Source organism: Centroberyx affinis, unplaced genomic scaffold (assembly GCF_046629955.1).
Source record: "Centroberyx affinis isolate AG114_WGS23_722 - 3 ecotype Tasmania unplaced genomic scaffold, CSIRO-AGI_Caff_v1 ptg000969l_1, whole genome shotgun sequence".
NCBI lineage: Eukaryota > Metazoa > Chordata > Actinopteri > Beryciformes > Berycidae > Centroberyx > Centroberyx affinis.
The window spans coordinates 598,810-619,228 of NW_027279540.1; the positions used below are offsets into that span (position 1 = coordinate 598,810).

At 45.9% G+C, this 20,419-nt stretch overlaps 1 protein-coding gene across 1 annotated transcript in view; it reads right to left on the reverse strand.

The window, feature by feature from the left end:
• The window catches only part of LOC139646276 (kelch-like protein 29), a 197,188-nt gene that overhangs the window by 125,460 nt on the left and 51,309 nt on the right, over positions 1–20,419 (reverse strand). The window contains exon 3 of the mRNA XM_071522256.1: positions 5,387–5,698. Coding sequence (XP_071378357.1) covers positions 5,387–5,659 — 273 coding nt within the window. The 5' untranslated portion in view covers positions 5,660–5,698. The remainder of the gene's footprint in view (positions 1–5,386; positions 5,699–20,419) is intronic.

A 20,419-nucleotide genomic window follows, 5' to 3' on the forward strand; every position in this document is an offset into this window, starting at 1 on the left:
TGCGTCTGTCTGCTTTGGAAATGTAAAGTTTCATCTTATCTGGATGATAGAGTTCCACCATTTGATAGAACAATTGTAGCTTCCTTTCCTATCTGAACCTAATTCAGAAACCGCTCTCACCTGCCATCTCGCTCTTTCTCTCTCTCCCACTGCCTCCCTCCCCCCGGTCTCCTTTCTGTCTTCCTCATCCAGCTTCCCCGGTGTGTGCCTTCTTAAACTTTAATCATCTCATATTCAATACATTTCACTGCAATCTCGCAGCAAGGTTATCCCGGTTTTCAAAAGCATTTTTTCCCCTCCTCTAGCCTCAACCTCGATAAAGATTCCATGATTTCAAATCATCTATTTATTGCCAGGCTCCCAGACACAAGACTGAGGTTTACATGCAGAGTTTTCATAAGGGGCGGCTCCACTACATACATAAAGGCCAAGCAAAATATAAGCTAAACCACCGGTAACGCACTTCAAAAAGGTGACGCACAGTCATATCGTGCTGTCAATTCACTCGCCCTGTTTGCAGTTGCCTTCAAAACTGTCAAATGTATCACAGCTGACCAGAATACATCTTATCTAATTCAGGCTCCATGGTTCTCTTGGTCGCTCAGCTGTCACCTTATAGTGCTTCTCACAGGGAGGAAGATGAGGCAAATGTCTTGACCCGGCTGCAGCGGCTGCACAAAAATCATTCTGCGGACAGAGGGCTTTTGTGAACTTTCCTTCTCCTTCGAATGTGTCAGAGGAAGGCCACGACTCCTGCTGTTCTCTGGATACCATGATGTGTTGGCAGCAGCATGGGGTCTGCTTCAATCCCTACGCTAGCTGACCTGGCTGCAATCAATGACAGACAAGCCACAATATGTAATTTTGTTTCAAGACAAGGTCTATTGATGATCTTAGTATTGTCAATGCAGAAGTATTGGGTTTCTTTGTCTCATAGATTATGTTTATGGGTTAGGGTTAGTGTTGAAAGAGGAACTTTCCAAAAAAACTTTCAATAATGTTTCAAAGTAGGGCTTCCTGCTTCCTGCACTTTTATGCTTTTATAAAAGTCACCACAGGGAGTCTACACAAGAGGCAGCCTCCATTTTTATTTTCGTATTTTTTAACCAGTACACAGGATTTGTATCCTTTTTATATCCTGCAATCCTTGGTGCCATAATCAAAGCATTTATACAGAAGCCCAGTTCAGATGCCAAAAGATTGATGTACTAACTCACACATGATGACTATAGAGGCTATATGAGGCTGCACCATCATAAATCTACAGGACCATCAGACAGGCAGCACCATTCACCAGCCACCTAATCTAAATGTTACAGGGTTGAGTGTGTGAGTGTGGGTCATCGGGGTGAAGTGGGCTCCTCCCATCACAGACGTTTCTTTGAATTAGGACTGCGACACCTCCAGAAGGCTCAACAGTGATTTCTGCTGTCGACACCAAATACAGCTGAAGTTGCCTACAGGCCTACCTATGCTTAGACGTATTTCTAGTTCCCCACATTAATAATTTGACGGCGCTGCTGGCTATGAACGGCCCGCTCAGAAGATCAGTGTATGATCAGTCTAGTACAACTCAGTCTGGCTCCTATATCTATAATACCCCCAGCTGATATCCCATCCCAAAGTGCTACAAATAACCAAAAGCTAATAAGCCAACATATCAGCATTCTAAAGAATCAATACACCACCAACCATGCTACTAACAAACACTCTGTCACATAGCATGCGATAACACAAGCTAACAAGCCAAGATAATCAATATCCCAGCAAACATGCTACTAGTAACTAATAGCAACTAATACTATGGCTTCTTCATCCTCATGAACAAAACAAATGTGTTATAAGGGCATGCAACATTTTTATAAAAAAAAAATTCAAGCCTCGCCCCCAGCTAGATTTATTTATTTTTGACATTTTCGAGTATATTTCAACTTCTTTTTATTCAAATAAGAGTGAATATAATTAGAAAAATATATAGAATATATAAAAAATGTTGTGTTGTTGCTATCTCTTTAGTAAGCAGTTATATATATAGAGAGAGATATATAGAGAGCAGTAAAGAGATACAAATTGCAGCACTGGTGCTGAAAAGGTTAAACATATTAATCAGGGGAAGAGGGATTTACCCTCTCAAACAAGGGCATTTGAACACATAGGAAAATACCCACATTTCAATTGGGCTTCTGTGGGAACATTCTTTCTGAGGAATATTAATATACGTATTAGCAGATGAAAGACTCCAGCTTTGGCCCATGTTTAAACCCTATAAAATCCCAGTAACACCCAAACACCCAATAACAGGCTGTAAAATGTCTGTGTGCAAACATTCATCCCGGCATTATCACAGGCCAAATCTTTCACAAAACCTTTCCCTAGTAAAAAACAAAAAAAGGCATCCACCATTTGTGGGTAATTGCTTGATGAATCTATGCAAATTAATTGCATTTGTGTCATTCCCTGTGACCCCAAATAATCGTGATTGTGGCGATTTCTCTTTCACTAATTCACAACCTGTCACGTGGCCTTAAATGACTATTCATCAGCCGGACACAGAAATAGCTGTGATCATCAACAACTCAGAATTAATCCCCGTGTGCAGTGATAATACATCTGTGATGACAACGTAATAATACATAAAAAATAATTAAAGGCCCGGCTGGAGTAAACAAAGTGTAGCTCTAAATTAACTATAGTCCACTGTTCCATGTGGCTAGCCTTACATCAGGATGGACAATGTGAGCAGATGGTTCTTTTCGACTATCAGCATTTGCCTTATTCACACACACACACCCAAACACACACACACACACACACACACACACACACACACACACACACACACACACACACACACACACACACACACACACACACACACACACACACACACACACACACACACACACACACACACACACACACACACACACACACACACACACAAACACACACACATCCACATCATGCCAACCAGAAAACAACTTGCTAATTTTAAGCTGAAGGAAACCACATGTCAGAAGAATAATTCATAACAGACCACAGGAAATTCAAACACAAACAGTCAATCTGCGCACACAGGCTCTGTGTCCCCAAAAACGCTAAGGGAAGTGATTATTTGATTCATAAAGACGTGATTACTCTGATCTATACGAGCGAGAGTACATCACACACACACACACACTCATGTACTGTATATGTCTAGTTGTTAGGCTGTTGTGTCCCCTCCCGTGTTTTTAAGGAGAGAGTCTCCAAACAGTGGAGATCAATAATGGCCTGTCAGCTTTTTAGCGTGGCCACGGACTGAGCCGAGACACAGGGACCCAGGGAGAGAGAGCTGCATCCGTCCATCAGACTCTCTGTGACCCCAACAGCTTTGATCGAAGATGACAGAGAGAGAGAGCGAGTAAGGGCAAGAGACAGCTAGACAGAGGGATAGAAAGAGAGGCTTCTATAGCGTTGTCCAGCTGTTGATGCTCATGTATCTCTTGCAGGCCATACTTTAAGCAGAGCCCAGACTCTGGATATTTCCCCTTCCAAATGCCACTGGTTTCTAATGCCCGCCTCACAAAGGACTGTCAAAGGCAAGACAAAGTAGAGAGGTAAAGCCTGAATAAAGCCGGGACATCTAGGGAGGGATCTGCATAATGTCTGCTGCATCTATACACACACACATTCGCACATATGCATATACAAGGATGCATGGTATGTGTGCAGAGGCAAAAAATATACACACACACATACACACACACACAGACACACACACAGGCCCATGCGCGTGCGTTTCATTCTGCCGAGTGGGAACAGTGCTGAGGCATACAGGCCGTACTGAAGGCACCTAATTGCTCTGGCAGCCATTGAATGATGACAATGGCCATGGTGGGAGTTGGTGAGACTTTGCCCGGATGTATGTAATTATTCAGCCACACAAAAGGAGGGGCCGACGCGGTGCCAGAGCAGATTTACTGTTTCTGTGGTCAGTGCATTCAGCGGGGCATCTAATGATGTGCACTTAGGGGCTAAATTACCAGAGCATTGTTTACCTCTGCTCCTGGCAGCAGTTAGAGTGCAGGCCCCACCGAGAGTAAGAGACCAGGGAGGTGGCAAAGGAAAAAAAGCTCAGGAGGAGCTCCAGAAGTTCAAATTAAGCCGAATGATCTGATAGTGAGGAGGAGTGTTGAAAGAAGATGAATGGTATCCATGGAAGCAGAGGCGGGGGAGAGGCTGAAATGTCTAACTCTTTTTGGTGAAGGCCCCTCTCTCTTCACACACTGCTGACAGCCAGCTAGCTAACTAAATCCCTGGACGAGGGGGTGGAGAGCCCAAACACACTCTACAGCTCTTGAATATACCACATTTCCAGGAGGCAGATTTCACTGTGAGGTCTAAATGCAAATAAAAGCAAGGTACACAATCAATCAGACTGAAAAGGTGGCAACCAGATGAGCAAAACCACCCAACGTATTGCCAATTATGTCACATGGGGACCCACTAGAAGTAGGTTTGTAAACCATTTTAGCTCAGATATACAGTATAGTCGATATACTGTATAGCCTAGTGATAAATTCTTTACTGCTTACACCTAAATTCAGAAGATCGAGATTTGAATAGGAGAAATGCACGACCAAATGAGAAATATGCTTTGTGTATTATGAAATAGAGAGGCATATTAACTGATGATATTAACTTCTGGCTTATATATTGATCGGGTCCTTTGAGTTTGTTTGATTTTTTTCAGAAAAGCACCTGTTTGGGCAGAGTGAGCAGTGTAAACACCTAAAGCCTTGGCCCAATATCAACCACTGTCACAGGTCATTTACATAATGAAAGTAGAAAATTAGCGAGGAGGAAAAGGCAGGACAAGCTTGCCATTTGGCAGAAAGAGAGAATGAAGATGGAAGTAAACGGTTTGGCAGGAATGGGGCATTTGCGAGAGAGGGAGAGAGAGAGAGAGAGAGAGAGAGAGAGACAGAGAAAGAGAGAGACAGAGAGAGAGGATGAAGAGCAGCAGAATTGGAGTGAAGGATAATGGTAGAGTGCAGGAGGCAGAAACAGAGCAAAGAGAGAGAGCAGAGGGAGTTGGAGAGCTGAGGCAGTTGAACCATGAAGACAGGCAAGCCAGTGAGTTGGACAGCGCAGAAACAGTTGGAGGAAGAGGAAGAGCAGAACTGGAGGATGGCGAGAGAAAGACAGAAGTTGGAAAGTCTCAAAAGCATGGAGGAAGCTGGAGATTATGTCCAGTTGGAGAGTCGTCAGAAATTTTGAAAGTTGACAGAGAAAGAGAGAGAGGCAGATTAAAAAGGAACTTGACAGAGGGAGAGAGAGAAAGACTGAGATGTTTCCAAGAGGAGTCAGAGAAAGCAGGTGTCCACTGGAACGAGGCCCTTACCTTGGCAGATGCTGGAGTGACCGATCCCGCCGCCGTGATGCCTCGCTTGACCACCATGTCACTGCTCGACGTTGTCACGGCAACTGTAACCGGGGTGGGGAGGAGGGACGGGATGACGGGGAGGGGAAGCAGCCCCGGCCGGTTGTTGCCGTTGACGACAGCAGAGGCACAGCTGTGATTGGCTCCTCCATTATGGAGGCCGGAAGGACGGATGTCTCTGCGCTCCCAGGGTCCCCGGTAGTCCCTCTCAAAGCGGTGGTGGTGGCGTGACATCACTTCCTCTTCCTCTCAGAGGGAACGACGGGGGCCGGCCTGCAGGACAGAGACCGGAAGAAGGCGTAAGTCAGGTTCATAGGTAAAAACAGTCTTGCGATGGACAGCGTAGAAAGTCCAATGAAGGCACTTTTACACCACTGCCATTACTCACATTATTATGTGCAAGCATGTGGCAGAGCTGCTAGTCAGAGAGAGTGTGACAGAGATACGGATAGATAGGGAGACACGGTTATAAAGATAGAAAAAGAGAGACAGAGGGAGAGAGAGAGACACAGAGAGTGAGTGAGTGAAAAAGAGAACATGTTGAGATGAAGGTGTGAATGCTCTCAGCATCTGCTCCCATTGCACCCGACTGACATGGAACACACTGCGGCTCATTTGTTTCCTCTAATTCCTGTTCTCCCAGTCATTAACGAGGGCTGCGACGAGAGGGAGAGAAATGAGCGCCGCTGTGCCGGTCTATAAAAAAAACACCATCACCACCGCCAACACCAGAAGGAGCTAAATTTGTTACTTCAAGCATCCGGGCTGCAATACAAGAGGTTAAAACAATATGGCCGAGCCAGACAGACAGGTATGTGCTCACTCTTGAGACGGCGCAGCAGTATCATGACCTTGGGGTTAAAACTCATTCATCTGAACAGATAAATACCCCTGCAATTACAGCTCATCTCATACACCTAATGGCTGGTTAATTCAATCAGATTGCCCTTGAAGTGCGTTTGAGGGTTCTCCCCTTTTCAAGCACAGCAGGCAGTGATAGATAGGCTAGGAGGTAACAGTAAGCTGGAATGACATTGGTATGGGGTATGGCGCTATTGTGTAGCATGAGCAGCGTGTCACTCTATATTATATCATAAATCAAAGCAGTACAGCGGGGTCTGTGTAGTAAAATCCATCACTGAGGGGTTTGTAGTGTATTGTACTCCCCCTCACCAAAGGCACGTTATGCTTCCGAAGCCCTTGATAACGGAGATGATATAAATAAATAACAACCTCAAACCAGGTTCAGCAAGCCCCATGCAAATCCCCTGGTCTGTAAGGAGAGAATGACAGCGAATGATAAGTCTTTATTCTGCACGCTGGGGTCTGTCACGCTGCTTCTTGCCTCACAGAGGAGAGAATGCCTTGAAATGCCTGCCGCTGTGTGTGTGTGTGTGTGCACGCATGAATGTACAAATGCAGTATATATAGCAGGCAAATGACTGTGTATGCAGATGTGTTTTGGCAGGATGTAATGAGAACACGCATGTTCAAAACTCCAGTGTAGTATGCGGGAGTCTTTGAGCCGGCTGTCGGCATGGAAGGTTCTTTACAGAGCTTTGATCTAAGCTATACACCAAGCAGCCTGTGGTGGGTGCACTGGCCCTACTGCATCTCTCTGCTTTGACCGTCCATTTATTTACACACCCCCCCCCATTCGCCCCCACAGACTCTCCTTCGAATCTCCGTCTCTCTTTCACTGTCACCAACTTTCGTTCTCCACGTCTTTGTCATCCATTCTTTTTCTTCATGTTTCTCTTAATCTCCCTTTCTCTCTCATTTCTCTCTCTCATAAGGCCCACTCTGTCCAAACACAGCTAGCTGATACCAGACAGTAGGACCAGCCTAAACAACTAAAAGCTGTGGGACAGCACTCAGACAAAAGGGCAGGCTCTCTTTCTCTCTCCCCCCCTCTCCGCCTCTCTCCCTACAATAACCTCTCTCTCTCTGCAGTAACCCCTTTAAACAACCTCAAACTTTCCAATAGAATAAGCCTGTATTATCTTTAAAAATATATGTGAGAGTAACAAGGTGCCAGTCCAGTACAACAATGGCACAGTTAGTGCCAGGTAATATTCTCTTATCTTTCAGGCTCCACACCTCAGCTGAGAAATAAGAGGCCAGCGGGAAATTTCTCCATAGAAACACAGAGGAAAAACAAGAAATGGACATTATCTCTACAAGAGTTGGAATTGGGGGCACAGTGCATTTGCATTTACAATTCTGAGCAATTTGCATCAATCTTTTTCATATTCATATTTGAAGTGGGAAAAACATGTCACTGTACATCCACTATGCTCCCCCTTCTAGGCTGGTTTTGTGATGTACTGTAACTACGACTTTCTGGCACACCTTCAGGAGCTCACTTGGAGAAGAAAACATTAAGATTATGCAGAAAATGCACTGTTGCCAGCAGGCGTTGAAGAGAGGAGGCTTGTTGGATAACCTTCAGTAAAGCTGCAATGCATAGCTTGGGAAGAAAGAAAAAAACATACCAGCATAGTAATCCTTGGAAGCTACTTGAAAATTTAAAAAGTAAAGCGAGCAAAGAGGATGGTATATGTATTATAGATGTGGTAAGTGAGTAGATCTATAGTCTAGAGTTCATTGCTAGCTTCAAATAGTGTTTCAAAGGACCCGGCTTTCTTCTTTGGCAGCATTATCCACTGACCACTATAGAATTATAATGGAAATCACATTACCCATGGTTCAAATTCTCTCACTCACTTACCCAAGTGGCATTTTCAGAATCTTGGCACTACTTAACAATGTCTACACAATCATGTATGTTAATTCCAGCCATGCTTGCACTATGCACATCAGTATGTACTGTAAAGCTGTAAGCTGACAATTGATCTCTGCAAAACCATTGTCACCAAGACAAATCCTGGTGCATTTGTGGTACTTGGCGAGCAGAAGGGTTTCTGCTACTAATTACAGAGGCTTAAATTCTCTGCTCTTCAAAAACTACATAAAAGCTACTTCTTTAAAGTCTGTGTGTGTGCTCGAGTGTGTGTCAGTGCATGGGCTCACATCACCTTGAGGCTGAGTGTGTGCCGTGTTTATAAGGGTGACTATGAAGAGGTGACAAAAGAAATCACACTCTCGGAGGCGCCTGTGGAAGCCAACACCCAACACACCTGTGGACTCTGCCAGCCTAGATAAACACTCAAATACATCACATCTCCAATGACACTTGCGCCGCACTGCACAGCTCTAGGGAGAAGGTGTCAATAAAGATTTGCCCAGTCTCTTTCACGTCCAATGAACTCGCTGTGAATCAGACTTGGACAACGCATCGATCTTTCAGAGGAGAGACAACACTCATCATGCTTGCCACAAAACTCCCATGCCAAGCCAACCTATTTAAGAGCCTTTTTCCATTTCATAAGGAACTAATGACGCTATTATCCTTAAGCAATTAATGATGCTCTCCAGCTATGTTAATAACCTTACCTGAAGATATCAGTTTCCCACGCCAAATGCTATTTTCTGACTTGTTGGTGCTTTAAATTAATAGCTGATGACTGAGAATCCTCCACCAAGAGTCGAAAATCCAAACAAATGATCAAAATCACTAATCCTTTGGAATCCCAAGTAATAACACAAAAGATTTGTTTCCCACCAACAACAGAAAAGTTGAAAAAGCAAGTGAGAAAGACCCGTGTCTGCAATCACACTTAATGAGCTGACTGACTGACATCTCCATTGTGTTGTCAGTCATGTGATGAGTTAAAAGTAGGAGTCAGCTGCGGCGGGAGGCAGGGTGTGCTGGTTGTCGGGCGTTTCCAACTCCTATTTCAAAAACAGCTATTCTAGCGCTGCTGATGCGACAAAATCGTAATTGCACCCACTGAACGATGCTCTGCGTGCGTGAGCAACTGAGACAGAAGTGAGATGGTGTGGGTGTGCGTGTATGTGAGAGAGAGAGAGAGAGAGAGAGAGAGAGAGGCGGGCAGTGAAAGAAGAGAAGAGAAGGAGGAGAAAAAGAGGAGTAAGTGTGTGTGTATGTGTGTGTGTGTGTGTGTGTGTCTGTGTGCGTGGGCACACGCCAACGTCTGTACGTGCACAAGCCCAATTCTAGCCTGCCTCGTGATGACCTCATTGCCATCACCATGGAGATGCCCTGCACGTTCCTCAGTGTGTGTGAGTGTGTGTGTGTTTGTGTGTGTGTGTGTGTGTGTGTGTGTGTGTGTGTGTGTGTGCGTGCGTGCGTGTGTGCTTCGAACCGTACGCGCATGCGGCACACATCGGGAGTCTTTGATAACTTTGGGTCCCGAGCCAGCGGAGGAGAGGGAGCTGAGCGGCGGCGCAGTGATTAGCCAAAATAAAAAGTTGTCTGGCAGGTGGGAATGTGAGACACACACCCTAAAGAACAGCATCTGTCACTCTGAGGCAGCGCGCAGCATGTTGTGTGTGTGACAGAGCTGCGTTAACAAAGCCATGTGGGAATACGTGGGGAGCCGCAGACAGACGTGAGGAAAGAAGGAGCGTAACAGATGGACAGAACGTGGCAGTGATGTAGAGAGAGGAAGAGAGGGGGAGAGCAAGAGAGTGGGAGCGAGCGAGCAAATGAGATATAAGTGCGATAGAGAGAGAGAGAGAGAGAGAGAGAGAGTAGGGGGTGGAGCGTGGGGTGGGGGGGGCAGCCTGAAATAGAGAGAGGGGTGTTGGGGATGGGATGGGGGTGCGGTGGGGTTGAGTGGTGCGTTGTGTGTCATACTTCTGTTCTAGGGTGTGATGTTTGCTTTGCTGGCAGATTTTGCCCCGCATTTAATAGCCCCTGCTATTCCACCGGCTATAGATACCCCCCAAGAGGAAGGGCTCCATTTACAATCTGTGGTAGTGTTTACTTCTATTGACCCAGTGACAGCCCAGCTATCACCAGTCACACACACACACACACACACACACACACACACACCTAAACAGCCACCTGCTACACTCATGAGTCTGCGCTAATGATCAATTCGTCCATCAGCAAGTCTGGATGGTACAAATGAGGACTGGGGAAAGTAGGTATGCTGTAACTTTATGAGGGACAAGATATTGCTGTAAATGAGCGGCCCAGTGGGACGCGCGCACAGACCGACTCCAACACACACACACACACACACACACACACACACACACAGACACACAGACACACACAGACACACACAGACGCGCAGATGCACACGCTGTCGCGGGCATACACACTCGCTCGCACGCACATCCCGCACACACAGACAGGCACACAAAAGCATACCAGTAAATGTGCTGACAGTTCCTCCAGGACAACAGAGGTATTCATCCTGATATTTAAATAATGGGAGAGACTGTTGGTACAGGAATAGCCCGGAGCGACACAAGCCAGAGTCTCTGGCTTTTTAAATTTTCCTCCTCAGCTAGGATCCGTACCACCCGAGACACACCAGATGATAAAGAAACAGTCTCATTTGGATGGTACATCTTTCGCACCCGTTCACACACGCCTGCTCGTACACACACACACTGCACCAGACACACATGTGCACCTGCATATACAAACAAAACTGGTCTCATTAACGAAGTAATATACTGAAACTTGTACTGAAAGGATTTATCCAATATCCATAGGTAGATATGTTCACTATGCTAAAAAAATAAACTGGTTACTTTTTCTTGTAGCATTCTTTTTTTATCCTCATTTTCATTCGGTTATCAGCAAGTAAAGTTTGCACAGCCAACACAGTTTTGCCATCGCTTCCTCAAGCCCGCTCTCCAGCATTTTTAATATATGAGTAAAATATTCTAAATTGGACAGCACTTTTGGACTGTTCAGAGAACATTTGTTCCATTTGTTGGAGATTTTTTCATTCCAGCATCTTTTTTACTTTTATAAATATTGATTAATGAAGCCAGTTGTAGATCTGCCAGAAAAGGAACCAGGGCTTCCTGGCTGTTTTTAGCTTTTCCTCTTAAGGACGTGATACAGGAGAAACCTAATTGATGTGCCAGAAGAAGGGAAAGAAAAACACAAGGAACACCAGAGAGGAAGCCAGGGGAAAGGCAAACACAGAAAAGGAATCATGATGAAGAGATTTGTGTCTATCTCAGAAGCTCAAACGAGGGGGGGGCGCAGGAGAGAAAGGGAGAGGAGGGCCACCTTCAGGGACTGTAAGCAGAGATGAATGCAGCTACCTGCCAGCATGCAGACCAACCGGCCTATTGCCGGGACTGATTTTTAGCATTAACGACATGGTGGGTCAAATTAATCCTAGCACATTGAGGGAATTAGTAATTTGCTACAATTCTTCTCATTAGTGGTCTGACTGGAATCCGGAGAGGCCATGTGTAACAGCAGCCAAGCACGTGCAGTCATCAGCGTCTCAAACTTGTGCCACATTCGTACCAAAAATAGCTTTATTTTTACCAGACGATTGGAAGCATGAGCCTGGCTCTAGTTAAACAGCTACTGCTACACGAGAACTACGAAGCATTTAACACACAAACAAACCTGAACCCTGGGGTAATCAAATTCCTCCTGAGCAGATCTACTGCTAATCTGAATCCTGCACACCGCAATTCTTTATCTCATCTGCCTATTAGGATTTCCATAGAGAGAACAGAGAAGATGGGTGGAGAGAGATATGACACTGGATACATTAAGCTGACACCTTGATGGATGAAACACTGGTTAGTGACACACACACACACACTGCCTCATTCTGCCTGCGACAGCCACTTCCTGATCATCTTTTTTTTGATAAGACATGCAAGCAAAGGCCAAATCATTCAACAAGGATAAAGAAAGAAGGGATGTGGTGTATTAGGGTAGATGGAGAGAAGAGGGGGAAAAAAAAGGAACTGAGGGCAAGGGTTATTTTTCTTAAGATTAAGAAATATTGCGTATACCTGCACCACTGACAGAAAATTTCCCCCTCAGTGCACATCAGCACAATTCTTCTAGTGGAGCATTAATAAGTAAAACTTTCTTCCAATCTGGAAAATGGGAGGTGGGGGGGCTTGTGGGGATACAACATGATGCAAGGGTTTCCAAGCCGCTTGTTTAGTTTGAACACACAGCCTCTGGTTTTTTGACTTTTGCATGATGAAAACAGCGTGGGCCACAGTTTCAAAAACAGACCCATTTCTGTCTGAAAATGTCAGCTCTCATTGGCACCCATGCAGGCAGGAATGACCACAGCATTATGGAATGTTGTGATGACCCTGCCGGGTTAGTAACACCCTGCTAGTGCTTGGTTGTCAGTATCCCAGGCATGTGGCTGGCCTGAGGAACGGTGAAGCGGCGCTACCGCCGCCCCCGCACACCGCACGCTGCTGCTCAGTTAATTAAAACAGCGACTTTCAACAAAACACCACATTATCACAACGGCAAGACACGAAGCTGGAGAAAAACCCTGGGGCTAGTGTACACACTTCCCCATCCAGCCTTTCTGCTTGCTTTTTCTATGGGGTGTGGGAGCAGCAGATTTCCAGACGCCAATCACGCAATGTCTGTGTGTGTGTGTGTGTGTGTGTGTGTGCGTGTGTGTGTCTGTGTGTGTGTATTCTCTGTGGCCCATGGCAGCTGTCGCCTTTTCTCTCCCCGCTCCCCCCTTTCGCGAATTTCTCTGTTCTCTAAACAAAAACCAACAACAGCATCAAAACAAACAGCTCTCACTGCTGATACCACACACAAACACACACACACACACACACACACACACACACACACACACACACACACACACACACACACACACACACACACACACACAGATAGACACAGGGCAGTTGGAACAACATAAAAACTGGCTTGCTCTCAGGGAAGGTGCATTTTTGCAACTCATGTTACGTAGTTAGCTGGTGTGTGTGTGCGTATGCATGTGTCAGTGTATGTGTGCATGTATTTGTGTACAGCTCAGCTTTGGTAACGGGACACAAGGCAAGTGCAAGAATAGTGACTTCATTATCTAAATGGCTGCTGTTGAGATTACCGAGGGCACCAAGCATCCATCTCTTTCAACACCACCGGCTTAGAGTGCACAGCCGAGCTGGAGGAGAGATCAAGAGATATAGACATCAATAAGAGAGAGAGAGAGAAGCAATGAGAGAGTGAGAAAGAGATAGAGAGAACTAAATGAGAGTGTGTGAAAGAGAAGGGGAGAGAGAGAGAGAGAGAGAAAGAGAGAGAGAGATAGAGAGGTGGATACAGTGACGGTGACGCAGAAGGGAGAGGTTAGCAAGCTGAGTGGCCTTTACTACAAAACACTGCCATGATATGTGTTTGCAACAGTCTGCCACCAGCAGGGATCATTCATGACATCACCACTGTCACCATGGAGATGCCCTGTGTGTTTCAGTTTCGTTTTTTCCCCGTCATTACCATGGAGATGCTCCAGGGCTGGATCATATCTTGACCCCCCGAAAGCTACAAAGGCTCTACATTTAGCTCTCATCCCTCCCGTACATGAGCGCAAATTATTGACGTTTTAGACGGCAGCGTGGCCAAGTGCTAACCGAGGTCGTCCCTCTACCGGAGGGGCCCGGGTTTGATCCCCCATGTGGCCATAACTGTCAAAGTATCCTTGAGCGAGCTACTTAACCTGCTCCTGCTGGCTGATCCTGCACCCCAACCAGAGGGCAAAAAGAGAATTTCCCCCCTGAGAATGAATAAAATATATATAAAAGGACCTCTACTGTGAGAATTAAATATTCAAGTGATGTGAAAGCGCTTTTTAGATTTAAGGAGAGAGAGAGAGAGAGAGAGAGAGAGAGAGAGAGAGAGAGAGAGAGAGAGAGAGAGAGAGAGAGAGAGAGAGAGAGAGAGAGAGAGAGAGAGAGAGAGAGAGAGGCGATGACCTCCCCCTTCATTAGAACAAATTATTACAATGCCTTTATTAAATGGCCTTATTGGGTGTATGTGCAGAGGAAATGTGTAGGAAATGGCCCTGCACCTGGCCAGTATTCTCCTTGTTAAAATTTGAACAAACCAGTAAGCTTTAGTTCCTGACACATCACAGCAGTGGTAGAGAACCAGGCCTGCGACCGGAAAGCTCACTGGTTTGAATCCGCAGACTGTCTGGGAAAACAGAGGTGCATTAGATAGGAACAAATAACGCTCTCCCTGCCTTCAATAACTGCTGTCCCCATTGAGCAAGATCTACTGCTACTGTTACTGCTAATGCTACTACTACTACTATTATCATGGTTGTACTGGGCAGCTCCCTGGTGTGAATGTGTGTAACTACGAGGGTGCGTAAAGTAAACATACTTAGTCAACCTTCCATCTGGAGAGAGAAGTAAAACGAAATAAATAGCTGATAACAGACAAACAGAATTGTGACAGGACATCACAGCACCCCAGCCCCGGTAAAACAACACAAGTGCATCGGCATTTCACAGACAATAAATTAAAGCTGATTTATCATGCACATAATCTTGGGCAAATTCATTTGGTTTGAAAGTTACTGACTGTTAATGAGTCTGATTTTTTCCCCCTGAGTGATGGCATCTAAGGGACAGTTATCCAGTGTGTTGTTAAAAATTATGAAATAATGAAAACTAACAAAACGATAACAAAACAAAATATGGCATCGCCTCAATCCTCACAGAGGGACACTGTTCAGAAATACAGCTTTCAAATTAGTGAGTTTATGTTTGATTTTATGTACTGCTGAATAGGGCTTGTTGGGATTTAAGTCAAAATAAAGCAGTACAACCAAACATCTAATGAATTAAAGGCTGATGTTTCTTTCCTAGAGAATCAATTACATTAATGGCTGAGGCAAAATAGAGTTCAGATGTATTGTGCAAGAGCTTTCCTTTCTACTCAATGCCAGTTCTTTCAATCTTGGTTAATAACAGAGCCTGGAGTCAGTCAGCCTTTACTGCCAAGTCTGCTCCATTTATCCATTGCTTTCTCTTCCCAAAACACACACATACACACACAAACATGCGAGTATGATAACATACATGTACCAAGACACGCACACACACTCCTTCTCTCACACAAACACACACTCAGGACAGGGCTCTCTCCTGATTAAGCCAGGCCATCTGCTTGAGTCCCCCGTCACCGCTGCCGCCTGCCGCCTGTCGAGACCGTTCTGGGCAAGCCAGAAATCCCCCAGTGTGATCCAGAGCCATATTAATCTCCCCGAATCTCAACCTTTTAAAAAGGGCAAACGCCACGCTGACCTCGGCGCAGCAGTTCCAGGCAACATCATCTCACTCTCTCAAAAACACGCTCCTGTCACTTCTGCCTCGGACGACGCGAGCAGCGAAAGGGCGGGGCGGGGGGGTCGGAGTCTTCTCCTTTTCTTGCCCGTCTCCCCCTCTTTCTCTCCACTTATCTCCTGTCTCTGGGCGCCTTCTGTAAAAAGCCATTCTCTGTCTCTGTCCGCCGTTTCATTATCTGTATGAACACAGTGGCCTTTCAGAGCGCGCGGTGAGTGGCACCGCAGCCCGGTCTGGCCCAGAGGAGCGGCAGGAGCAGTATAGATTAATGGCCCGGGAGATGTTCTAGGCAAGTGGAATGTACAAATAGAGAGGCCATTGAAATGTACCAAAAAAAAAGGGGGAAAAGAAAAGTAAGGAGAGGGAGAACGAGGTGTACACTAAATTGTATGAGAGGGACTGACTGGAAGAATGTGTGCTGTCACAGTAAGGTTTTAGGAGGCGTACGTGTGTGTGTGCACCGTATCTATGTGTGTGTGTGTGTGTGTGAGAGAGAGAGAGAGAGAGAGATGTGCAGTCTGCTTTCTCCCAGTGTATCTTAGATATATAATGTGTAGTAAGCCTAGCGAGGGATCTTAAATCTGCCACATACCGTATATTGCACTGTATGGGATTCGTAATGGTCTCCCACTCACAAGCGTACAGTGAGCAACAATGAGAGTGAGTGTATGTGTGTGTGTGTGTGTGTGTGTGTGTGAATGCAACACTAAACTGGCTAAATCTTCGGTTGTGAAAAATATTTGAATGGGTGAATTGTGCTGCGGCTAGATAGCGTTACAGTTGGCAAGGTTTTGACTATGACAATGTCTTTCTTATTTTCTCTCTTGCTCTCTCTTTCTTTGTGTGTGTGTCTCTCTCAGTCTTCATCCCTCCCTCGCCCCAGCTGTACTCTCACACACAATCAGCCACATGAGTCCTGGGCCAACACAGAGGGGAGAGAGAGAGAGAGAAAGAAAGAGAATGAGAGAGACACAGAGAGAGAGAGAGAGAGAGAGAGAGAGAGAGAGAGAGGGAGGGGAGGGGGGTGGTGGTGGTTGTTGTGGGGAACATTGGAGATAGCGGGAGCGCGAAGCAAGAGATAAAGGAGGAGAGAGAGAGAGCGGGAGAGGGGAGTGGAAGAGGGAGAGCAGTGACAGCATGGGGAAAATGAGAAAGACCGGTGAGATGGAGAAAAGGTGAAATACACATTCACACACACACACGCGCACATACACACACACACACACACAAACATGTTCTTTAATCAATATGGTGGGAATGTGGCCCCATGGTAAATCACTTTCCTGGCAATAACAGAGAGCAGCCGCCATCCCTCTTTTTAATATGTTGCCAGAGTGGCACTGGGTGATACACAGCAATATATAGAGTGGAAGGAGAGAGAGGAGGAGGAGGGAGAGAGAGCGAGAGAGAGGAAGACAGAAAGCAGGGAGGGAGGGGGGGGTCACATACAAAACATATAGTAACCGCATACCTACCCTCTGCCTGGGTGTGTGTGTGTGTGATGTATAGGCCTGGACAGCCAGTCTGCACTCAGCTGAAAGAGGGGAATCATGATTAGGTTGGGTAAAGTCTCCATGCTGGCCTATCCACCTCCACACACACACACACACACACACACACACACACACACACACACGCACACACACGCCCACATAAAAGCCCTGGCCAGTCGGAGAGCCTGTCCTCTCTCCCCGCTATTCCGTTATCGTGTGTCCTTTCTCATGAGCGCTCAATGCATCAAAACCTGCCCTCCTCAGAACAAGGATCCGCTATAATATGAGCAGGGCAAAAAAATCTCATTACAGGGGTAAAAACTATCACTCTCCTCTTCTGGCCACATCGATTTAGGGGATATTGAAGGCCGGGCAACTTTTCCACCTAGGCCATACGAATCTGTCTGCCTGTCATCGGCCAGTGAGCCACCAGATTACACAGTGCCCCGGCAGGTTGACCTTCACTTAACTATCTGACCGCAGGGCACATCATCCACCATGTCTCTTATTGACTTGATTCTATCTCGCTCAATCTCATCTTCGCCCGCTGTGTTTGAAACCGCTTGGCAAATGTTGTTACCGTAAACGAGAACGGCTTCTCAATTGACTTGGGTCGCCTTTAAAGTGGTGCTAAATAAATAATGGGGCGTCTCATCTGCTTTGGCTAGCCAGTAGCTGGATGGGTTACAGTAAAGGGAGATTAATGGATGGGCAAATGGAGATAAATGTATGAGCTAAATGGAAGCGCCCGACCGACCTATGATGAGACCCAGTGACATACGGCGTCGATGCAGCAGCGGCAGAATTGGATGTCGCAACGCGCATCCCAGCTAGGTATGGTGCAAGATCATATAACTCAGCAGTCGTGACTTCTGTCTGTCTGCCCCGCTCCTCCCGTCTACCTGCTTCTCCGTCTGTGATTCAGCCATGCATAGAAGCTGCAGAACTGTTCGGTAAAACGGTAAAAAAGTACAGTGACGCCAACACTGCTGATGGATACTGCAGGCATTACATATACTATGTACATGTACTAAGTGGGGATTTGCACCTGGCTGCATTGTCAAAGCTGTCCTCGTCTAAATAGAGTCAGGCAGCTGATGAGTTGTCCTCTGGCTGACAGACCGAGGCTGCTCTCATCTCCATTGTTCCCACAGTCTTTAAATATATACCTCTTAACTGACACTGCTACTGACAGGCCCACACACACACACGGCACAAACGCAGCTACCATCAATTCAGTCAATTAATCTTAATTAACCGACCACAAAGAGCTGTACATTACCACTGATGCAGATGTAGCGCCTCGCTCTCTCTCTCTCTCTCTCTCTTTGTCTCTCTCTCTTGCTCAATCCAACTCTCTCTTTATAGACGTGTTTCACTTTAGCGCAAATTTAACACTTTACATTTTAATCACATATAGGCCTGGTTATCTGTTTTAACGTTTAGCCTGTGACAGGCCCCGTGACACATGGCCAAGACTAATCACTTCACTTCCGTTTCATCATCATCAAGTGAAGAGACGGCTTATCTTCCGACTGGCATCAAAGGTTTTGTCATGGACTGCATAGGATCTGTGAATGTTGCCTTTTAAGCAGTCTCTTAACCAGCGGCTTCTCATCTCATCGCATTACGCCCGCTGAACTGTACGAGCCACGCATTTCCATACTACACGGCTAAAATGTCAGCTATGGCATAGTTCTGGTGTACTCCACAACTCCCCGGAGTCCAGTCTAAGGAGATGCGCTTAAATCAAATGGACCCAGAGTAGAAACAGTTTGGGATTTCTGTATTACACACCCCCCACTAGATCCTACACTGGGGCTTCTTTGTAACCACTGAAGATAATGGATGCCTCTGCAGGCGCATGTTCATAAATAAAAGAAGCGGGGGCGTTCGCCTGGTATTAACTGCACTTTTGGCGTAGAATAGGAAATCGATGCTAATGGAATACATGCAAGGCGAACAGGGACATTTCTGTGGCCTTTCGACCTCCAGTGCCAACAAACATGGCTGTGCATGTAGAAAGCGAATTCGGAGAGAGCCTCAGTGCTGGCGAGAGGACTAAATATGTGGATAATATTCCCTGCACTCAGCAGCGTCAGTGAAAAAGCTGTGAAATGTAGAATTTGATATGCTGTAAGGGTCAGCCCCAGGTTCTCTAGGAGCGATGGAGAAGTAGATGAGCTAGAAATGGAGGGTGCTGTATATGGAGTAGGTTTGCGTTCAGCATGTGAGACATCGGGCTTCACTATGCACTCATACACTATGTATGGATGGACGGAGAACTGAGCTATGGCAGCAATGGCATGGAAAAATACATTAACGCGTGAAAGATGCACACACTGCTTGTGTGCTTGTATACTGTCGAGCTGAATGTTAAGCAGCTGAGAGAGAGAGATTTGTGAGTTGTGTACGGGAGGTCTAAAGAAAGAAATTTGAGGAAACAGAGAGGGATGAGATAGAGGGGAAAAAAAAGTGGCAAGAGGGGCTTGAGAGCGGAGCAATAATTTACAGGTATTGTAAAAACAGAGCTGGCGGGGACGCCAGTAAAACAAAAATGCCAAACCGCTCTCTGGAGGGAATGTGGTTTTATACATTTCTACAGACATTTTTCATCGGAGGAGAGTGGAACACTTTCTCAAGTAGTCCCCCCAGAACCTTCAAGTAGGGCAAACTGCTGTCTTCGAAGCCATTTCTTAATTGTCCTGTAAACTTGAATACAAAATATAGCAAATAGTGGCGGTGGAAATATGTTTATTATAAATATATCTCATCTTCAAAGTTTATTATTATGTGCAATTCAACATTTCCGCCATATTATTTATGTACTGATATACTTTTACTGATGTGTAGCCTACTGTCTTAACTTCTGTGTTAAACTTTTTGGTTCAAGAATTACATAATTAAAAAAGACTGCACATACTGTGCTGTCAGCATTTCACATCTGTCCTTTTTTTTACTTGCTCTGTATCCTTCTACTGAACCATCTGTCATTGGTTCACAGGTTCCACCGCACTACGCCTAGTTCCCTCTGAAGCCACAGCACAGAGCAACGGGTTAGGGGTTGCTATTTCATGCTCTCCCTCAGGCCCCTTCACTTTGATAAAGGTTGCATACCTCCAGGCATTTTTGAGAACATTTCCCACTCTCTCCTGACACTTCCACCTTGCAACCCCTGTCCCCTCTCAGCACGCCCTTTCCCTCCGGCACAGTGCAGTTTACCGAGCGTGACACAGCGTGCCGGCTGGATAATCCCAGGGAGACCGGAGCACCATTAGAAAAAGGAGGCCGCCGAAAT